Source organism: Squalius cephalus, assembly GCF_949319135.1.
Source record: "Squalius cephalus genome assembly, chromosome: 3".
Lineage (NCBI taxonomy): Eukaryota > Metazoa > Chordata > Actinopteri > Cypriniformes > Leuciscidae > Squalius > Squalius cephalus.
In genome coordinates, this window is record NC_137124.1 from 15,612,077 (window position 1) to 15,635,788 (window position 23,712).

The 23,712-nt window shown below is 37.7% G+C and overlaps 1 protein-coding gene across 2 annotated transcripts in view; it reads right to left on the bottom strand.

Annotated features, from left to right (window-relative positions):
- The window catches only part of adamts17 (ADAM metallopeptidase with thrombospondin type 1 motif, 17), a 123,332-nt gene that overhangs the window by 28,353 nt on the left and 71,267 nt on the right, over nucleotides 1–23,712 (bottom strand). For both annotated transcript variants that reach the window (XM_079866515.1, XM_079866514.1), the window contains exons 15-18: nucleotides 20,875–20,995; nucleotides 10,811–10,891; nucleotides 7,203–7,360; nucleotides 1,971–2,130 (exon numbers count right to left, since the gene is read on the bottom strand). In XM_079866515.1, coding sequence (XP_079722641.1) covers nucleotides 1,971–2,130; nucleotides 7,203–7,360; nucleotides 10,811–10,891; nucleotides 20,875–20,995 — 520 coding nt within the window. The remainder of the gene's footprint in view (nucleotides 1–1,970; nucleotides 2,131–7,202; nucleotides 7,361–10,810; nucleotides 10,892–20,874; nucleotides 20,996–23,712) is intronic.

A 23,712-nucleotide genomic window follows, 5' to 3' on the forward strand; every position in this document is an offset into this window, starting at 1 on the left:
CAAACAGTGGCCCTCCAGGGCCGGATTTGAGGAACCCTGCTTTATACAAAAGCTTGAATAGAACTTCATACTAAAAAGAGCTTGTGACTAAACTTCGTAACTCCAGTAGATCCTCAAACTGATCCCCAAAACCTCATACAGTAGCTCCACCCGCCTCCATTTAGAATGAAGTGCTGCACACATTTTGGAAACGGTCTCTGGTTCTTTGCAGTCCAAGGGTAAATAAAGAACTGGTTGTTTGAATAAGTACAGTGTTTTCTTTACTAAAAAAACACAACGTTTGTAAAGGCTAGCGTTTTATGTATTTGAGTAGAAAAGAGAGTCTTAGTCTGGTATTTGCCATCATAGCCAATACAGCCTGTGAATAGCACTTTTTGGCCAAATGTAAACGACAGGAAAAACTGAACGCCTACATAGCTACAATAAACATTGTAACCTGCAAGTTGATGAAAACATGATGCAGTGCACTTTCTGCCTCAGATGCGGCCATTCTAATGTCTGACAAATCTCTGACATTCTCTGGTGATAAAACTTCATTTGAGCTTGGTTTTGGTCAATTGTTAATAATAATATAATGACACCTTCAAGTGTGTGACCATACATAAAGCTACAATACTAACTTTGACAACCACTTTACCTCCAAAAATCAGAGGGGGCTCATTAGTTTGAATGGGCATGACACTTCTGGTCTCACTCCTACAACCCCTTAACAACGGTTTCCAGGGCAACACACTTTCACCCCAGTACAGTAGAGTGTCCTTAGTGTCTCCCATCTATCTGTAAATTGGCCTCCTCTGAAAGAAAGGCTCACTTAAGACTTTCAGATGAGACAAACCTTTGACATGCATTGTTGAAGAGTTGTGATTTTCTGCATGAATGTGGGTAGATAATCATTGGCTATTTACTTATTGCCCTTTCCAGTTCCAAATTCTCTTGGGGATCCTTGAAGACTTTGCTAATCAGGACTAAAACAGCAAGTTAAGACGACATCTAGTTATAAGTTATGAGTTATGAAGAGAGTTTTACCTCCTATTATTAAGTAACGATGTTGACCACGAAGCAACAACTATTTCACAAACGTGTCTAGAAGTTTCCAAAAACAGGCACAGCAAATCTCGTGTCAGCTTTCTCAGGCCAGAATCTGATTTTCAGCTTGTGTTGAAAACCTAAAGCTTTTTTATTCGTCACAGAGAACGAAATGCCCTTAAAAAACCCAAAGCAGCACACATTATTTAAGTAAAACATAAAAAATGACTTTAGAAACAGATTATCTCATCTGTTATTGTGTGCAAATGTAACTGATGCAACACTTCTCGCAGACAATGGCACTTCTCGTTCAGCCCTTAGAAAGTAATTACCACATAAAAGAAACAAGCAGATCACCATTAAAATGGGAGCCATTTTAGATGAGACTGCATGCCGGTCTGTTGTAGATAAATGTTCATCTGCTATCAGTTTTGTGAATATAACCAGCAAAACTGCCACGCTCAGACAGGCTAAGAAAATGAGACCGGCTTCAGTGTCGGGTTATTTTATGCGTACAGAAGACATGTTTAGTCTCAAGTGAATAACACTTCCACCACATGTGACGACTTACACTGACAAGGTCTCTGCAATGACTCTTTCTGCAAGTTTCATTCCTTTGCGAGTCAATTAGCACTGATATAATTAGTCTGAGATCTCCCTCATTCTCTTTTTCATAGCAGTAATTATTATTTTTGGGGCTTTAACCTGCTAGATATAATCACACAGCTGTGCTGACCATAACAGTCACACGGCATCGCAGAAAGACAGCTGGGCAGCAGGCGTATACATTAACAACTTAAGGCCAAGGCTGAAATGGAATTTAATGAAACCTTTAAGAGAATTGGAAACTTTCCTGATCAGCTTATAATACTCACGAGAATAACTGCAAAGAGTAATAAGAAATGAACCCCCCAGAGGGATTGTGGGTAACAGCCGGCACTGACCTCCTCCGCAGTGCATGCTGCAGTCCTCCCAGCTGCTGTGAGTCCACAGGTGCATGTGCTCTGGCTCCTTTACTGAATCGCTGCTGTTCTCCTGCGAATGGTTCAGGGCAACCGTGTACTCATAGTGGATCCCGTACGTTTGATCGTGGAACAGCAGAACCTGGGAGAAAAATGAGATGAAGAGCATTCAGGCTTTTACATTCAGTTTGGTCCAAGGTAATACTTTTAATCAGCAAAGATGCTTTAAGTTGATGAAAAGTGATATTAAAGACATTTATAATGTTACAAAAGGTTTCTGTTTCAATTAAATAAATGCTGTTGAACGTTCTATTCATCAAAGAAATCTGAAAAACAAAATGTATCAGTTACCACAAAGAATTAGGCAGCAAAACGTCTTTCTTTAGCAGCAAATCAGCATATCAGAATGATTTTTGAAGGATCATGTGGCTGAAGACTAGAGTAATGATGCTGAAAATTCAGCAAGTGTAGGTCTCATTTCTTGGTTTCATGTTGAAAGGATGTTCGTTGTGAATATTTAGATCTGGTGACTTTGCATTGCACTGATTGCACATTGATGTAAGGCTTGGATGCAGTTGCTCGGCCATGGAAACCCATTCCATGAAGCTCTTTACGCACTGTTCTTGAGCTAATCTGAAGGCCACACGAAGTTTGGAGGTCTGTAGCTATTGACTCTGCAGAAAGTTGGCGACTTCTGCGCACTGTGTGCCTCAGCATGCGCTGATCCTGCTCTGTGATTTTATGTGGCCTACCACTTTGTGGCTGAGTTGCTGTTGTTCCCAATTGCTTCCACTTTGTTATAATACCACTAACAGTTGACCGTGGAATATTTAGAAGTGAGGAAATTTCACGAATGGACTTATTGCACAGGTGGCAACCTATCACGGTACCACGCTTTAATTCACTGATCTCCTGAGAGAGCGACCCATTCTTTCACAAATGTTTGTAGAAGCAGTCTGCATGTGCCTAGGTGCTTGCTTTTATAAAACTGAGGCCATGTACAGTAAGTGATTGGAACACCTGAATTCAATGATTTGGAGGGGTGTCCCAATACTTTTGGCAATATAGTGTATGTGGCCGGTTGCATAAACTGCTTAAGACTAGTCTTACAAGGTTGTAAATTGTTTTCTTCAAGACGGGTAACTTCTTAAATTCAGTTAAATAAAATAAAAAAGTAGATTAGTCTAATTTGAATCTGAAAAGTAAGACTGATTATCCCTTAGTTACCTGCAAGTTGGTCAGACTAGTTATTTCGACAAAGTCTTAAAGGAATAGTTCACTTAAAAATGAAAACTCTATCATCATTTACTCACTCTCAAGTTGTTTTAAACCATTTTTAAGTGAACTATTCGATTAACATAGTTTATGCAATTGGCCCATGAACCCCACAAACCACCTTCAGGATCAAGTGGAAAAACAACTGCTGTTAATTAAAAGCATTAGAAGGTGTCTGCATACTCTTGGCCAAATAGTACATCTCTAGAGGCCTGTGAACAAGCACAAGGTCTGATTTTAAATGGCTACCAAAATGCCATGAGGAAAGAGAGATCACTTCCATTCATTCCCATAATCATTTCCAGGGACAAGACTAGACTAGGCCTCCAGCACACTTTATCACAAGATCCATCTCATGGCCATTTTCCTCACTTACTGTGCAGACAGTGGAGGTTAACAGCCTCTCAAAAAGAGCCGTCTTCTTATCAGCCAGTGGCTAATGACATGAAAGAAACTACACACAAAAGAACACATCCAAACAGGTAGAAGTACGTTCAAAAGACCCAACAAGCCCGCCAACAGCAGATGCACAAAATATACAGTGAGTAAATCTCATGAAAACATGTCCAAGTCACATTTCACCCCACAATCACAAGTAAAATCACACATTTTCTGCACTGTGTCCATCATTTAAATCAGCATACAACAAATACATATGCAAAATGTACTCAATAATGTCAAATGTAAAAAAAGAAAATCGCATTGGTCAAAAATGGCCAAAAAAGTCTTTATTTTCCTTATGCAAAATATTTAATTCTTTCTTTTCTCCTTTGGAATTGAGTACATATGACTTTGACAGGGTTTGTGAGATTTAATTTCAAATCACTGCATTAAACAATTAAAAGAAAGGAATTATGTTTTAATTACATACCACCACATGCCACTGAAACGTCATGGTGAGGTCTGTAAGTGAATATTCACACTCAGTTCAAGATTGGCCCAAAGGCCTAAATGCTCATATGGTTTATCCGGCTCTGGGAACACTACAGATTCTTCTCACCTAATTTGGAGTATTTTGCATCTATTTAGTTATTCAAAGTCAAACAAAAAGCCTCGATCAGAAGCTCCAAAGCTGACCAGAGGCACATTAGAAATTTAGCTCAAATATTCTAAATGGGTCTGAAAACACTTTGACCGTTTGAAGTGGAGCATCTGTGCGCCAGAGGACCTCTGTGAGGAAAGCATTTTCTAAAGCCTGCTTCACTGCTTCATTATACTAATTAGAGATCTCTCTCAAGACACCTTCTAGCTCTCCGGACTAAACAAACCTTTTTGCTTTAAACTCTTGGTGACTGTGAGGGAATGGAGATTACAAGTCTATTCTCTTCATCATAAAGAGCTTCGAGGATATATTAACTGAACCAACGTGCTTGAATTAGAGGATTAGAGGACTGGGTTTCATTCGATAATGAGCAGTAATATGCTAATCTATAAATATAGCCGCATGCAGCAATAATCGGGGTCCAAACATAAATGATAGTTTGGATTTGATGAAGCAAGTTGGCAATACATGCTGGTGTCAAAAGGAACAAGTGAGGAAATCACTTAATTTCAGCCTGCAAAAATTATTTTAATAATTTAATATATTTCTGTCTGTGGGATGGACTCCCGATCGGTTTGAGGAATAGATGAATGAATTGATGGATATAACAAATAAAATGGTCTTGGACATGGACAACAATATAATTAATCATGTCTGTTTACTTGACATATATATTCAACATTATTAGGATATATAAATGTCACGTGTCAGTGACAGAAGAGAGGAAAACATGATGCTTAAAAATGCAGCAGTTCTTCTTTTACTCAACATAAAAAAAAATATCTAAACATATCTAACAAATATCTAAACATTCTTAAATCAAGATATATTAATGCATATACTTGAGAGCAAAATTATTTAAGATATTATGTCTTGTTTTCTGTATCAAAATAAGATATATAAATTTGTTTTCCTTCTGAATTTAAGTTTAAGTTTATTTCTCTGGTCCCATTGGCAGATATTTTTTAATCTTGACTTTTCCTGAGTCATTTTGCTTTTCAAGTAAGTGTATCCTGATTTAAGAATGTTTAGATATTTGTAATGGAAAACAAGACAAATATACTGAAGAAGAAAATCATTTTTTGCAGTCTACCTTGAATCCAATGCAAGTTGCTTTGGATAAAAGTGTCTTCCAAATGCACAAATGTAAACGCGTACAACATGAGTAGTGGATACAGAAAGTTATTGTTTGGGTGAGATTAAAATGAAAAAGTAATTACTAAAATACTCACTAAATTAATAAATAAAATAATTACTAATGATTACTATTAACATTTTGAATTATTTTTATAATAATTACACAAAAGAAAAATACGAATGGCTGTATTAATTGTTTTGAGAGCATGGACCTTGGTTTGGAGAAATGTGTAAAATTGCTAGAAATGTGTCTCAAGATATATGTGTTTCCTGTATTTCTTTCCGCTGTGCTGCATTGAGCTGTTTTTGCATTGAGATGATGAAATCATTGCAAGTCTGTGTAGACACATGGTGTGGAAAAGCAGCTCTAGACATCAATGAAGGTGAAGACTTCAGGTTTAGCTGTGGCTCCATCCCAAAAACATCTGCATTATTGCTTTCAAAACATTTTGGTTGATATGTTTTCCATTTGATTTATGTATTTGCTTTGGATTAGCCAGGCTGCCATGTTTTCCAAATATAAATTCACATGTTGTGCTAATCATGAAGTCGTTCATGATGAAGACAAATATGCTTTAATTATATTTTAAATCAACTAGAAACATGGAGAACATGGCAGTTACAGTCAGCATGAAATCAAAATTGCCCCCATTTATTTTCTTAAAGTGACAATTCAGCCAAAAATGAAAAATTCTGTCATTATTTACTAACCCTCATGTTGTTCCAAACCCATATGCTGTTATTTTTTCCATGGAACACAAAAGGGGACATTTTTTTTTTATTAAGCTTCACGCAGCTCTTTCCATATAGAGATCATAGTGACCATCTGACACTCAACAAAATACGAGTTTGGAACAACCCTTGTGAAAAAGAAGTGCACTTCAGTATACTTTAAAAAAAATAACTTATTATCGAAATAATATTTTAAAATAATATACTTCAGTGATAACTAAATGTAAAGTTTTCGGAAATGTAATTGCATGCAAACTGAATTTAAATGATTGTAATTAAATGATACAATGAAATAAAAAATATATTATAGTTTACATTTAAATTAAATGCAAATCTGAACTTTAAAGTGTTTTGTTGACCTGCTTAAGTACATCTTTATACGTAGTTTCATAATTGCTTCTATAATTAAAACAATGATTTAAAATTCACAGACAGGGTTTAGATTAAGCCAGGATTAGCCCTTAGTTCAATTAGGACATTTAAGTAGCTTTTTTAAACGTGCCTTAGAAAAAAACAACAAATTACTGGTGTGCATCTTGAGACAAAACAATGGCACTGACATATTTTAAGAGATGTCACTGCAAGTTGCTTTCAGTTAAGACAACTCAAACATGCATTTTAATCTGGGACTATCTTAAGCCTCATCTGTGAAACCGGGCGTTCATTTGACATACAAAGTGTACTTAAGTGTCTTAAAAATACATCTGCAGTTTCAATTTAAAAAAAAAGATATACCTTTTAAGATTTAAAATACACTACAAGTGTACATTAAATACAGTTAAGTGCACTTCTTTTTCATAGGGGTGATTAAACAAAATTTTCATTCAATGTTCATGATTCAATCAATTTCCTGATAAAACCATGTCCCGTCCTACAGTCTTTCTTAATAATCATGTGATTACAGAAATAAAATGAGTAGTGAATGGCATTTTACGCTGAGTTTAAAAGCACACTGCATCACGAAACGTGTGAAAGACGGTAAAGAGCTAAGAAAGAGAAAGGTGGATGTTATGACCTAATGTTTTTACCATGAGATGGAGTGGAGTCTTAGTGGGTCCCTTGGCAGACATCTTTTCCCACAGTCCTCTCCTCACATAGCGGACTGTGGTGCCAGCAAGCTCAAACTCCCCTGGCAGCTCGATTTTCCAGTCATTGTTTATGGATCGCTTGCTGGAGTCCTTCAGAGCTGCACCAGACAAACAGGAACAAATATATCTAATTCACATTACACAAGCATCATTCCATCAAATTGCTCTCTTTTGTCAAATAAAACAAAATAATTGTGTACATATTGACATGAGGTAGACCTGAGTGAGTAGCTAATTTCAAAAAGACTATATTCCTAAAATGCATGAGAATCTTTTTGTGTATAGTACCATATTCATTTTAGTATTTACAGTACATACTGTATGATGCTTATATTGCATATATAAGTCATTAAAAAACATTATTTATGTACAGTCACATGCATTACATTTTAATGTGACTTAATACATTTCAATGTGGGATGCACAGTATTTAGCTGATCTTTAGTTTCTTAATTAAAATTTTTGTTAAAGTTAAATTAATATTGGATTTTTGTTTAAAGCATATTTTCAGTTTTAAAAGAGAACCTATTACACTTTTTTGAAACTTTCTTTGTACAATGTTGCGGTTTTGAGTAAAAAGGTCTGCAAAGTTACAAAGTACACAATCACACCCAAAAGGGAGTTATTCTCTATAACAGTAGACACTGTTTCGAAACCTGAACTCCCTGAAACGCCTTGAATATAGTCTTGAGTGTTCTTTCAGGAACAAACACGTCACAATATTACTTATTTAAATAACTCTTGCCCAAGATATATGCAAAACAAGGGGACGAGGCCTGGTTGAGTTGCATTAGTGTGTTGAAACTTGTGGTTATGGTGAGGGACGTGACATTCAAAGCAGTTGACCAATCACAACACTCTGGTCCAGCCAACCAATCAGAGCACATCGCGTGTTTCAGAAGGAGAGTTTAGGAACTAAACAGGGGTGAATTTCCTGTACAACGACATAACTCACTGCTTGACCTTCATAGTAAGATGCATCGTTGTAGAAAATGACTAGCTAGTCACGATCGGTCGCACCTCTGTCATTTAAACCACGTTAGTTTAGCAATATAGTACTTTAGTTACGCCACGTGGTGTTTGAGAAATAACTTCTACTAATTAACCGATTCGAGATCGGTTAATGTATTTGTGTAATTAATGCATTTAATATTAGTATGGTAATTTACATAAACAACAGAAAGCCGTTCATTTTTAATCACGTTAACATGCAGTAATTGTTGTACACTTTACTCCCTTATATATATATATATATATATATATATGCGGTTCATTCAGTCATTAACTTTCTCCATGTAACATAACATTTTTCTGACATGCAGCTGTTACGAACTGTCTTGGTACCCTGTCGTTTTGCCTTATTTAATGTTTGATTCATTGTGGGTTCCTTCTACGTCATACTCCAGGGTTCGCTTTCGCATTTATGCACGTGCACTCTTCAAAAATGGCACTGATCATTGACACGCTAGAATATATAGGTTAAAATGTATATATATATTAAAATGGGATGAAAGATATAAAATTTACTGAATGTTAGCTCGCTTATTATGCCCAAGAACATCATCTGAGTCCATGCGTCATCTTAACAAGAAAATATGCTTGTAACCACAGCTCAAGAGTTGTAGTTCCAACCATGCAAGTTTGCGATGCTGTTTGTGAATGTTCGTTGGAGCTATGGTTTCGGGAAACGCCAAATGTTTCAACTATGTTGGTAACGACGGAACTTGCGACCATAACTGGTCAATGCTTTTGGGAAATGCACCCCAGAGCATTTAATGTGTTTTTTAAACTTTCAAGCATGAAAACCTATTCTAGTAGATGCCAAAAACAAAATGAAGACTTTGTAAAAGGGCACAATATGGCCTCTTTAACACAAAATAGGTCCCCTCCGATGCCTGTTGAAGACCCCTAATGTACAGGTACAGCACCAATCTAAAGGTATACTTCATGACAGTAATGGTGGGGATTTAAATATATTCTATAGCATTTATATCCCTTTTTTATAGCATTTTATAATTTTACTTTTATCCAAAACATCTCTGCCTTTACACAGTCCAGAATCCAGAGCAACTTTTCCCCTTTTAAAATGCACCTCAAACACATTCTCACCATTCATGCATTTGAGTGATATGAGCTATTGCATATAATTCTTCCATCATTACCTCACATTCATCCTATTTTTATACACATACACGACTACATTATTGTTTCTAAGCAGTAGAAACTGAAGACATGTGATTGCCCACAGTCTGCTGCAATGAAAGCATAGCCTGGTTTGTTTTGGAGAGCATCTGCGCTGAGCTCAATGGGAGGGGTTCACTTTCATGTCACTTCAAGCTTTTGGCTGGAATAAAAACAAAAAACAAAAAAAACATTCTGTTCTCTTACAAAAGATGGCAAACCAGACCCAAACTAGACATATGTTTACATCTCCCTGCGTATGAGTTAAAGAATGAATCCTGCCAGTTCAACGTTAGCTGAAAGGCTTTATAGAACAAAATGCAAGCAATGCTGCTTAAACATTTAACCGAAATGAGACATTTTATAGTAAGTCTAAACTTTATAATGTTATGAAACTTAGTCTATAAGATCTGAGACTGTGGGCATTTTTAATAACTTCAATCCAGGCAGTCATGTGATCCTGACCTTTGGGAAAATGGATGTTTATTTGAGAATATGAAGAGTGAAGCGTTATTATAATCTGTCAGCATTATGTCTGTGAAATTGGACGACAAGACACATTAATTCTGAAAGTTGAAGGCGTCTTTTCAAAAACCCCTGACTCATTAAAATAAATTAAATCACAATGAATATGCTCATCAATTGTGGGCCAGCTGGACAAATAAAGTCTTAATTAAGTTTCATGAGTTACATTCTCTCAAGTGCGTTTCACTAAATACAAGGGTGAATCTCACAAAAGTTAAGAATATGTCTGGCATATTTCACCCTAAAATAAAAAGAAAGAACAAATTAAAGCCTGTTAATAGACAATTATGATTAAGTCCTATTACTGTAATGTGGGATAAAATAAAAAAATATATAATCAACATTGTATTGCAGAAATAATGAGAAGTCTAAGGTGAAATATATATATCAATATACAAATACATTGCCATCCTTGTATATACAGTATATATATATAATTTAAATATTATTAGATAAAATGTATTAAATGTAATTAGAATTTGGTGCATAAATGTGCTTAATTGTCATGAAACTATGATCAAAAATTACCTAGACATTGTTTTCTATGACATTCACTCATAAAAGTGAATATTTCATGGGCTAAAAAAAAAAAGTGTTTACTTAGTATTGCAGGTTTAGAGCAGAATAAAGCAAATGAATGTAAAACGTCCTTGTTGTGAGTTTTATCCTAATGTGACAAGCAGCTTGTCAGCATTGAAGCATCATTTGTCATAACGTAGAACAAGAGACACCACCTGGCATAGTTCCTATCTACAGCCATTATCGAGTTGGTCCCATCTCAGTGTGATCCATTGTGTGGCCATTTGGAAGACCGTTGTTATGGTAACAGGTTGAGTAATTACCCAGAAAGCTATGGGACGGCTTGTCTTCCACAACTTTGATTCGTCGAGCTCCCACTGGAATGACAGCTGCCTCAATGTAACCTTTGGGAGAGAGAGAAATAAGGGGAGAAACCAGAGAAAGAAGAGTGGAAAATGAAAAAATTCAAGCTATTTCAAACTGGTGCACAAGTGGGCAGGCACAGGTGCATGATTCTACAAATAGAGTACTTTCATGGCCAATCAAAGCAGACCATTCACAATGATTACGATAAGTCTCAATCAATACATCACTACACTGAGCAAAAGGAAAGGACCCTGAAAGAAAGGAGATTACAGCACACAAATGGCTGATGCTCATGCGTATATGAGTAATTGCCATCAGTTCAGCTCATTTAAAGAAGAGACCTTTGACGCTGAGGTCTCACAGACACAGGCAGCTTCGTGAAACATGTTTTGCAGGGCGAGATTATTGTGACCCTGACTGGGATGATTTGACCTGCAGTTTGGATGACAGTCTGAAATGATTATTGACAAGTGTTGGTTTCATTTACAGACCCACACTTTGCACCAAACCTGTTTTAGGCCACGTTCAAACAGCAACAGAATACGGTTGTCAGTCCTGTATTTGAGTCCTTAATACAGTTACGTTCACACACAGTTCAGTTAGTAGGAGTGACAATCGCATTCTATAACCAAACAAAATTTTCAGGATTCACAACTGGAGAACCTGTGCTGTGTGAACCGAACCGGACTGGACATATAGTTGTCTGTCACATCAAACGCGAGTCTACCATGTGTCTGTAGCTTATAGCGACGGAGATATGAGCTGTGTGTCATCTGAAGGTTTTAGATCCAGTCACTGTCCACCACCGGAGCGGCTCCTGTCAGTTTTGTGTGCTACATATGACTCAAACGCTAAAAGCTGCTGACAGTTAATGAAGATTTTTCGGATGAACTCGCGGCTCTACTGGACTCTTGTCATGTCAAAAGTGATAATACTTTTCAGTTTTATGGATGTCGCCATCTTTGTCACTGTCGCTATGGTTACTGGTAAGAGAATACGGGCTTGACTCCAGTTGCAAGTTCATACAGAAATTTGCTGCTGTAAGTTGCTGTGTAAATGAGACATTTTGAGACTCACATCTGTAAGTAAATACATTTGTCAATCCCAAAAACGAACAGTGTGAACGTAGCCTTAAACTCACCGTATTCCTCCTGGCATGATCACAAACATGCAGTTATCACTCCACATAGAAAAGACCACCACCCCCTGTTAAACACCCAACACCACATGACCATCCACCTGATTAGCATAAAACACATCAAACCCAGATCAAAAACACACACTCCTCCACATCCCACCACATCTGGAGGACCTGAAATAACGTCAGACTTTCAGGATTAAGTTTCTATTTGGTTTTGTTATAGAAAGTAATTAATCTCAAATAATGAAAGTTAAGGATATAGATGTAGGACTTTCCAATAAACATTTTCTGCCAAATGTTTAATGGCCTCTCCTGGAAGACGGAGTAAAATTTGTCAGGAAACACTACTGTACCGGTGATGTCTAGCTATTAAAAAGGAATAGTTCACCCAAAGACGGAAATTATGTTTAATATTCTGTCCTCTGTGAAATGCAAAATGATGATGATGTTATGGTGAATGTTTGAGTTTATAATCTTAAAAAAATTATATGAACTACTATTTTATTGTGCTTTTATGACATTTTTTTTGTAATTTTAGGGAGCTTTGCAGTATAAATCATCATCCACTTTCATTCTATGGACAACAAAAGCTCTTGGATTCTAACCTGACATCCATTTTTCGGTTTCACGGTAAAAAAAAAAGAAAGAAAAAAAGAAGAGAAAGGAAGTCCTATGTGTTTGGAACAACATAAAGGGTGAGGACAGTACTTTCATTTCTGGGTGAATTACTCCTTTAAAGCCTCAGCAAAGACATTGGGGTCATTGTTCAGCAAGCATCTAACAACAGTCAGGGACTTAATTTTGCTTCAGTTTTACACATTATATACAAATGAGGGTGATGCTTCTAGCTGAGCATACACTACCTTTCAGAAGTTTGGGATTTTTTTCTAAAATAAATTAATACTTTTATTGAGCAAGGATGCATTACATTGATATTGCTACAAAATAATTCTATATCAAATAAAAAATAAATGTTTTTTTGTAAACAATCCTTTTTGTTCATCAAATAATCCTGAAAAAACTAAATATTACAAAAATATTAAGCAGCACAACTGTTTTCATCATTGAATAACGTCTAGGTTACTAATGTAACATCCATTCCCTGAAGGAGGGAATGGAGGCGTTACGTCAGAACAACTGACGAATTGGGGATCTTGCCTGTGAGCCCAATCACCCTCGAGCGTAAACAAAACAAGACAATGGACACTGGTGAGTGAGATTTGCATCGCGAACCACATCACGCGAATTGGGTTTGAATGGAAGCGTGCTGAACTCAGCCATTCAAGTTTTGCGCTGAGGAGCCGAGATGGTGTCACGGCCATTTCAGTGGTGGTACAGCAATTGTGGCAACGGGACGTAACGTCTCTGTTCTCTCCTTCAGGGAACGGGGGTTACATTAGTAACCTAGCTGTTCCCAGACGTTACGTCCAAACAACTGATGAATTGGGATCCCTACCAAAACGCTGCAATTGCTGCCACTTACAGAGCCCCACATAAGCCGTCTAATCCACCCCCCCCCCCCCCCCACCTGCTGGGGCGGAGAAAGGACAGGGCTTTAACGAGGAGAGAGAGAGTTGATCACTGCTTTTCCCTCTTACCCACACAGTGAGACTTATTTGGATAACACTGATGTGATGCAGTAGACCTTTGGCAGGCCCAACTGGGTCACCTCGAGTCTACTGCGGATGTGTTACAGTCCAAAAAATAAATAAAAATAATGATTGCTCAACCCGTAGCACTCTTCAGAGTATGGTGGTATTTATTTACAAGTGTCCGAAAGTCCAATAATCCAGTAGTGAATATATACAAGTGTACAGTCCCGAAAACAAAGTAACAAAACAACAAAAATAAACCAACAAAATAAATCAAAAAGATTTAACTAGACGAATATGTATATAAACTCACAAGTCTCCACAATATACAATATAGCTTACGACTCCGCAGTAGCACGTTGGCTCGACTTGGTAAACAAGTCCTATTCTGGAGTCTGGCTGCTGCTTTTAAAGGCCAGACTCCACCCCTTTTTCTGGCCACCACCATTAATAGGCCAGTGTCATAAGGTGATATCTTCCACATTCGGATTGACATACACTTCCACCTTATAAAAAAACTAACTTTATACAAACAAATTTCAATAAACATAATAACATAATAAATTAGACAAACATAACTCAAATTACTGCTTGTCTTTAACCTAAAACTTGGGTATCCCACATATAGACACCACATGGTTTCACCGGGTTCTGGTCCACTGCGCCGACGCGGCATAGTCCGATGATGCCATAATCGCTCACCCAACCTGAGCCCGGTAACGCCAACATATAACACACAATTTAATATTAATACATAAAACAAACAAATAATGAGAATGAGTGATATGTCTGGAGGGAATAACAGAAGGGAAGTATGGACTGTGGATGATTGACTAAGTGCTATCGGGATCACGTGTGCACTCGCTTCTCCAATAGTGGCATCAACAGGTGAGAAAAGTGTGTGTGGTTGTTACATGTATTGACAAATTGAAAGAAACACTATGGAGACCACATCCTGCCCATAGGGAGGTAACCGTTAAAGACCGTTAGGTCTCTGTGGTAGATCCAGCCTAGCTAGGGTGAAGTCAATACCGGGCAGAGATGACAGGGCGAGGTCAGCCAAGGGAAGCGGTAGTGTGTAAGAATACACATGTGGGTTCACCCGAAGGGGAATCAATACACATGGGCACCTAAGCTGCGTTTCCACCGCAGGAACTTTCCCGGGGAACTAGGAACTTTGGGGTGGTACTCTGTGTGTTTACACCGCAGGAACCAGGGTCTAAATGAAGTTCCGGGTAAATATTTCCCCCTCCGAAAGTCCCTGCTAGCGAGGTAGTACTTTATCAAAGTTCAGGAACTTTCAGGGGTGGGACTTGGGCGCTGAACATGCTGATTGGTTGAGTTCATGCCGCATTTTGATTGGTTGACTCCACGCAGCATTTTATTCAACCACCATCTGTTGCAGTGCGTGCAGTAACAGTCGTCTGCTATTCGAATCAACAATGGAGTTTAAAAGATACGACCGATGGACTGACGACGAGGTTCAGGCTTTATTAAGCTTAAATTCAGAGGATGAAATCCAGCGGGAACTGTAAAGTTGCGCACAGTCCTAAATCACCGGACTATTTGCCTAATCTTCACGGTACTTTAGACCGTGGTGGAAATGCGGCTAGCAACAGATCTGGGGGGAAAAAAGTTCCTGGGACAAATTGTTCCGGGTAATTTCAGTGGAAATGCGGCTCTAGTCTAGCACAGGGTGCACCTTCTGGGTATACACGCACAAATGCTTTCTCAGCATGCTTATGCCCATGCATGTGAAACAGCGATCGCGGCCATCAGATGAGGACAGGAAATGACCACATCCAGAAACACATGGATGGAGAGCAGCCTTCTAAGAGGCGCTCGCCCTCTGCTTGCTCTTTTAGGGAAAAAGCTTAGTGCTGAAACGCACAGGGACGGTCACTGGTTCTGCATGGCGTGCAACAGTGATGCATGGGTCAATGTATAAACAACCCGCACCCGACCGACGTTTTCAACTAACCCGCCCGCAACTCGGACCGCAAAAAAAGAAAAAGAAAATATTGTAGCCGACCCGCTTCCTGACCCGCATTTTTTAAAAGTAGTAAATGCTCATCGTAGCGTCATTGGGCCATAGACGTAGGAACTAGGGGTGCGGGGGTGTGTGAGCTCTGATCAGAGCTCGTGAGCGGAGAGCGCATTTCTGAATATTCCGCTCCGCTCACTCATTCCGCAGGGTCGCTCGCTCAACCCAGAATGGCCTGCTGTTTCCAAAATATGTGGAATAAGTGCCTCCGACTAATTTTTTTTCTAGTCAACTAGTAGTTGTTAATTTAAGCCATTCGTGGACAAATCGCCCTTATATTAATTTAATTAGCCTATTTCTTTTGGTTTGAATATTTTCGCTTAAAAGTAGACATTTCAAGCTTTCTGTAATATATAGCCTATATTTCTCAAATCTGTGAGGCACAAGCTGAGTTTCCGCGCCCTCCAGTTCACATGCAATGCAAGTGATCGTGTCGGCGCCTTATTACATTGTCTGCTATATATTTGCTTCTTATTTATTAAATACGGGCAATTGATTGATAAAACATTGATCAAAATTAAGATACAATTTATACAAAACGAAAATCTTTTAAAAAGAGTTTTCTATAAAACAAAACTTAATGAAGTCGTCAAAATCATGTTTTACCAAAAACAGCGCCGTTGCTAGGAGGGCGTCAGCGCCTCTGCCTCTCAGCGCCTCTGCCTCACGAGTGGATGATAGCCCTGAAGACGCCTAGCAATGATATACCTTTAGTGGTAGTATACCTTTAGTTAAATTATACCTTAAGAGTCTTCGTGATGCGTATGATGCGTAATGGAGATTCCAAAGCGCTCTTCTTTGGTCAGAACCATGGAGAGCGATCGCAGAGAGGTCCACTCCGTCCTATGCACCGAAACTTTTTACAATGCAACAAAATATTTAAAGAGCATCAAGCTATTAAAATCTATATTATGTATACGCACACATAATATAACAGTAGGCTATATTAGTCAATATTTTTTATTAGGTTAAGCAGTGATTGGATAACATTTTTTTTTTATTTAACGTTTTTAATTTAAGGCCCACCCACAATTGGTCTGGCCCATCCAAAACTGGAATCCTGGCGCCGTGCCTGGTTGGTCGTGCCAGTTTTGTGGCTATCAAATGTGTAAATAGCATCGCAAGAAGTACACATGACAAAGCCAGCACTTTGGTCATCATCTTTCATTATTTCGGCAAATGTCTCCCACACTTTGCTCTTTCTATTTGTGTATTTGCGGAGCTTCCACTCCCCAGTCTTCACCTTTTCTCTTGCCGCCTCCATCTCTACCTGCAGACTGAGCTCGTGCGTCATCTTCGCGCCAGTTATTCAGCCAATAAAGTGTAGGCCTATGTATTTCATAGAAAATTGTGTCTAGTACTATATAAATTACAAAGGTTTAATTGGCATCTTTATTTCAAACGACCCGACCGACCCGAATATCATTAAAAATATTTTTGGATGACTCGTAACGGGTGACCGCAGGCACCCGCTCATTTTGGATCAACCCGCGCATCACTGGCGTGCAAGACCCACTTCAAGCAGTCTGCACTGCAATCCCCAATTCGTCAATCGTTCTGACTTAACGTTGAACATGACTGACTGATAGGGAACTACTGATACTGAGAAAACTGATTACTGTTACTGTATTATTGATTAAAAAAAATGGAGCCTTGGTGAGCATAAGACTCGTTTCTTAAAATCTTACTGACCTCATATTTTAACCATATTGTTTAAACTAAACATCTGCTTCTTTTCAGATGATTTTACCAAGCTGAGGCATTGAGAGAGACTCATAAACACAAGTACAGGACACATTGTGCAAATTAAGCACAACAGTTTAAGAATCATTCTTAGAGAAATCAATGTTTAGTGGTAACATGTAAACGTTTCAATAAAGACTTATCATGAGCTCTGAAGTTAAGTGATTAATTGTGATTCTTCAGAAGCCATAAGTCAGTCAAATTCATTATTAAATTAAGTAACTGTCACCATGGGAACTGTGGCTAATGAGTATGAGCAGCGACATCACACTCCCATGGAGAATGATGCAACTGAATAAGTTTCCAAACTCAAACTTACAATATCTGAATATTTTTAATAAATTAAATATATTTCTATTTTAATAAACATTGCAAGTCTCTTATGCTCATTAAGCTTGCATTTATTTGATCAAAAATATAATAAAAGACAAAAACATTGTAAAAATGTTTTTACAAATTAGAAATAAAACATATAATTTAAAGTGTAATTTTTTCTTGTAATGGTAAAGCTGAATTTTCAGCATCATTACTCCAGACTTCAGTGTCACATGATCCTTCAGAAATCATTCTAATATGCTGATTTCCTGCTCAAGAAACAATTGTTATTACTATCAGTGTTGGAAATTGTGATACATTTTTTTCAGGATTCTTGATGAATAGAAAGAATTAATTTCTTTCAAAAAACTGATCTCAAAATTTTGAACAGTAGTGTACATATGGAATGGGAATGGGAAAAATACTTCCAGTAGAAAGGCTGCTAAGAATGTGGTTAAATGTGAAAGTGGAAGAAGACTGAGCCAGATCTCTCTATAGGAGTAAAGTCCTCTCATGACTGCTCTTTAAGATCCACTAAAACACACCTTCACACAGTGAGAACTGGTTTCAGAAGCCCAAAAGATTAATTTAAAGACTTAAAAGACGAAAACATTGCAAATGAAAGAAATTGCTCAATTCTGGTCTCCTGAAATGCCTGGAACTATTGATTGTTTGTCTTTTCTCTTTTCTTTGTCAGATTACATGTGATCTTTAGTAAAAGCAGACTGTACAAAATCAACTGTCCTTCATGTCAGACTGTAGTGTGGTACACACGTTAGCTAAGTCAAGACTAACAGCACTAACGGGCCATTTTACTCCATCAATCCGTGTCACATCCACATGCACAAAGCCAAAAAAGCACTTGTGAAAAGGGGGAATTTGTGGACTGTGAATTTGAGTTAATTTTAATATGATCATAATATGATGGGAATGCTAAATAACATGACTTCTGATTTAGTCTCTTGAATTTGTCTTAGACAGCAATAATTGTAAAGTGTGCATGCAGCTTTAGACAAAGTAGAGTCTTTATTTGGCTCAGCAACAACTCCCGGCAAAGTATAAAGTCCTTAGTTTTACCCTGACTCGTTCCCTGTAGGGCTGGGCATACATATATATTCCCACATTCAGCAGTGGACAGGATGATAATGGCCTGAAGCTAGAACAGCTGAAGACCATAGGGACATTCGGTATTAAAGCAGTTTTGGGAGGCACACAGTGACCTTGGAGTCATCCGGACTGAGTCCAGTGAATAGCATATAACCCATGAGCAAGAGTCCTTACTCAGCTGATGAGGGAGAGCAAAAGATTTTCAAATGACAAAAAAGTTTTAACCTCATTTACAATGTTAAATCATTCACAGACACAGACCTTATGGAGCATGTCAGTTAAATGAAAATGTCATATTAAACAGAAAATGGAAATTTGTTGTGACAAATTTTGAATTTTATCCTCTGGTTAGAGGTTTTGAAAAACAATATGAGAACATGTTAACTTGACAAACCAATACAATTATACACACTGTTCATAAGTTTGGGAACACTACAATTTTGAAATTCTTATTCAGTTAGGATCCATTCAATTTATCAAAAGTGACAGTAAAAACATGTATAATGTTATAATGTTTCTATTTCAAATAAATACTGTTCTTTTGATCTTTCTATTCATCAAATAATTCTGTTTTCAACATTAAATGTTTTTCAATAAGAAATGTTTCTTGAGCACTAAATCAACATATTATAATGAATTCTGAAGGATCATGTGACACTGAAGACTAGAGAAAAATTCAGCTGGAAATTCAGCTTTGCCATCATAGGAATAAATTATGTTTTATAATGTTTTAAAAGAAAAAAAAACAGTAATTTTAATTCTGATAATATTTCAATTTTTAGATATATTTTTGATCAAACAAATTAATTCATTTAATACATTTTTGTTGTCATATATATATATATATATATATATATATATATATACTGTATATATATTTTTTTTTTTTTTTTTTTTTTTTTATATTTACATTTAGCTGTAATTTATTCTTATTTTAGTATTAGTTATTGCTAAGACAACATTTTAAAGTTTTATAATCTAATTTTTTTAAAGCTACACTGTGTAGGATTTTCTCCCATCTAGCGGTTAAATTGTTTATGACTACCAACTGAATATTACTTTCTAGCCCCTCCCATTCCGAGGGCGTTTTAACTCCTACGGTGGCCGTATTATTTCAAATCTGCCGGCAGTCGTGAGTAATCTCCCTCTCGCATTCGTCACGGTGCCACTGAGTGTAAAAACGCGAAAGGCGAAGCTTGAATTTCCAGGTATGTCCCTCTTTGGCTAATGTATTTTCAAGATGGAGGCGCAACACGGCTGCCGCCATTCGAGCGACTCGCTCGTATGTATTCTAAATGGCAGATTCTACGCTTACGAGAATACTTGATTAGTTGGTAGAAGTAATTACACATTAATGAGCACATATCATTTTGAAAGAACAAAGTGTTTTTTGCTAAGAATCAACTTAAAAAATGACAAAGTGTAGCTTTAAAGGTACACTGTGTAACTTTTTTTTTTGGTTAAAAATAACAACACTAAAAAGAATCTTATTTCATAAATATAATAAAAATCGTACTGATCACAAACTTTTGAACAGTAGCGTATACGTTGTATTGAAATTAATCAGGACATCAACTCTCATAGTATAAAGGTGTGTTTAATATAATTATTAAAGAGCAGTTAGGTGTTAATCCCATAGAATAGTCCGTATCAAAACAACCTGATAGATGACAAACACACACACACACACACGTCAAACCATGCATCTTACATGAGAAACACTTGAGAACAGCTCTGGGTTTCGACATCACACACGTAGAAACCTTCTTACAAAGGCTATGAGGGACTGAGAGACACAAAACCAACATGGTCAATGGAAGAGAATAATCACTGTGGATCTTTGTTCAATTCAATAAGCCAACACTCACTACTCCAAACTGAAGACAACTACAAAGAAACTACAGGAGTGGCCCGTCAGAAGAGGTAAGAGAGGCTGAGCCTCTTGTATAATTTAGTCTACAAGACCTGTTGTGTTGAGCACCAGCAGGCCTGTTGACGCACTAGAGCAAGACTGAGAGCTGCTTTAAGTTTGTGTTAACGTCAGAACACAAATGATTCTATTATTCTCCTCTGACTCACCCATCCCTTTGGAGTGGTTGAAGTCTCCTTTGATGATCCTGCAGGATTTGCCATCACCATTGCAGATGCCACAGCGATCTTCTTTCGCAGATGAACCGATGATGCCGTCACAGCCGATTTTCTGAAGGAGGCAGAGTAAAAAGAAAAAAACTACTTCTATTTCATGATTCATGAGTTACAGAAATGTCAATTACATATTCATGAATCGACTCTTGTCTTGATCTTGTTAAGATTTATCTTATTAGGGACCTATTATGCTTTTTTACATTTTCAACTTCCTTTAGTGTGTAATGTTGCTGTTTGAGCATGAAAAAGGTCAAAGCACTTGTACAAAGCACAAAGTCACACCCAAACGGAGTTATTCTCTATATCAGTAAGCACTGTTTTTGAACTCCCTGAAACGCCTCCATTGTAGTCTCGAGTTTTCTTCTGGGAATGAACACGAGGTCTGGTTGAGTTCTGTTAGAAGTGTGTTGAAACTCGCAGTTATGGTAAGGGCCGTGACATTTCTGAAACATGCTCAAAACGGTTGACTGACGTGGTCACTATCAAGTGTCACTGTATGAAAAGAAGCTGTGTAAAGATTCTTTAAAAAACTGTGCTTTACAAGAAAGAAAACAGTATGTAAAGGGTCAAAATATCTTTGAGTTTATTTCTCCATTCAGTAAATCCATCCATTGGGCTAAAAGAACATGCAAAGGCTAGTGTTGATAACACATCAGTGTTGAGCCACAATATACTTTTGATTTCTTTGGCACAACATCAAGTCACATAAAGTATAATTGCTCAAATGGTTGGATATCTTCAAACACAACAAAATCATGCCTGAAAATAAAAGCACTGACATATCATGTAAATCTTTAACGAATAATTTCAAAAACCTAAAGTACTTTCCTGCTGAAAATGCCATTAGTACATTTTGTTGTAAAACTGCTGTATTATCTGGATGCACAGGAAATCATTCTCCATTTCACCTCAGGAATTACACAGTGTGCAAACAGAGAGAACCATTCTGATTGGTTGTATATGATCGAATGTGTCATGTCACACATTTTTTTGCATGGACAAACTGGAATCTTGTCTGGTTAAGATGCAGTATAAATCAGTATACACCAGAAAAAACAATGAGAAACTTTTGACAACAATCAGAAATTAAGGTATAACATTAAATGCACTAAAAGAATAGTTTCGTTTTGATTTTGTGTGTAAATAATGTACAGCTTTCATGAAATCCAGGTAATCTCTGTCAGTGATTTTGTTCTTAATAGGCTTGCTTAAAAGTCTGAACGAAGTGGAATCGAATAAACAAACAGGAAAAGGTCACTAAAATCGTATTTTCACTGGAGGATTCTGGCGCTGATCATCCGTTCACTCCCTCTAGATGACACAAGAGCTGCATTCAGATCGTGAATATGAGCGCTATCCCCAAAACAGCAATTCTGGGATTGTGGTCAGCAAAAACCAGGCCAGAAACTGACCCTGAATCTGCTCAGGCCAAGCATTGTTTATATTATAGCATGAAGGGATGTAGTCAATGTTCAGGCCTGATGAATCCCTATGCTCACTTACAGTAACCACACGTGAGTGTGTGTGTGTGTGTGTGTGTGTGTGTGTGTGTGTGTGTGTGTGTGTGTGTGTGTGTGTGTGTGTGTGTGTGTGTGTGTGTGTGTGTGTGTGTGCGTGTGTTAAAGTGCACACAGTAAAATCACTTCCAGACACTTTGACCTGTTTTTTTTTTTCAGTCCTGCTTTCTATTAGTGAAGGCGGCTTGCAGACTGTGACCTCCTTTCAGTCTTGTGCTCTTACTAGTGGCCATTGAGCAACAGTGTGGTTGACTGTAGAAACAGCGGTTACAACTAAGCTGTGAGACTAAATTATGAGCACAGAAAAAGTATATACTTTTGAGTGTGTAGCAGAAGAGTAGGCAAGCTTTGGGACATATTACTTGGTATTAATTCTGTCTTTAAGGCCACATTTATATTACATGGTTCAAGTGACCCAATTCCGATTCTTTCCTCCCATGTGGCACAGATCGGATATGACCCACAAACGTGTAAGCAGGAAAAAAGCACATGGATTACATTATTCTCAGATCGGTTTCAGGCCTCATTCATATGTGGAAATAAATCTGACATTACTGCCATGTAAACTGACAGATTGGATATTCCCCTGTCAATGGGAGTCGTACATTCTTGAAAAAAGCAACGATGGCAAATTACGTCAACTCAGGTGGACACCAACCGCAATCATGGTTGGAGTCCCAATGGAGGACGAAGACTCAACCCAATGTGTTGCTGACCTTTAAAGGGCACCTATTATGCAAAATTCACTTTTACATGGTGTTTGAACATAAATGTGTGTTGGCAGTGTGTGTACACAACCACCCTATAATGATAAAAATGCTTCCACCCAGTGATTTTTTTTTTATCCCCATAAATCATAAGCAGTGTCTCAGAACAAGCGGTTTTCAGATGACGTAGATTTCTCAAGTGACTTAGATTTCACAAGCCCCTCCCACAACTGTTGACTGACACTGCCGTATTAGCGTAGACCCGCCCTGAGTGAGCTAAACACAGTCCGCTATTGTTTCAACGCCGAAGCAGCCGTAAACAAGAATGTCTTATAAGCAAATGAGATGTTTTGTTATAAGATGTAAGAATGAACATAGCAGTCGTCATTTATTCTCGTTGTTACTCGAGGATGGATCTGTACCAACTGTTCGTGATCCAGCTTACAGTCTCCGGTGCGATAGGCCTAACGTTACTGGTCACGGCAGTAATGAAAGAGAGAGTGTGCACTTCTGTTCATAGGAGTTGTTTTACGGATATAAAGTTGACC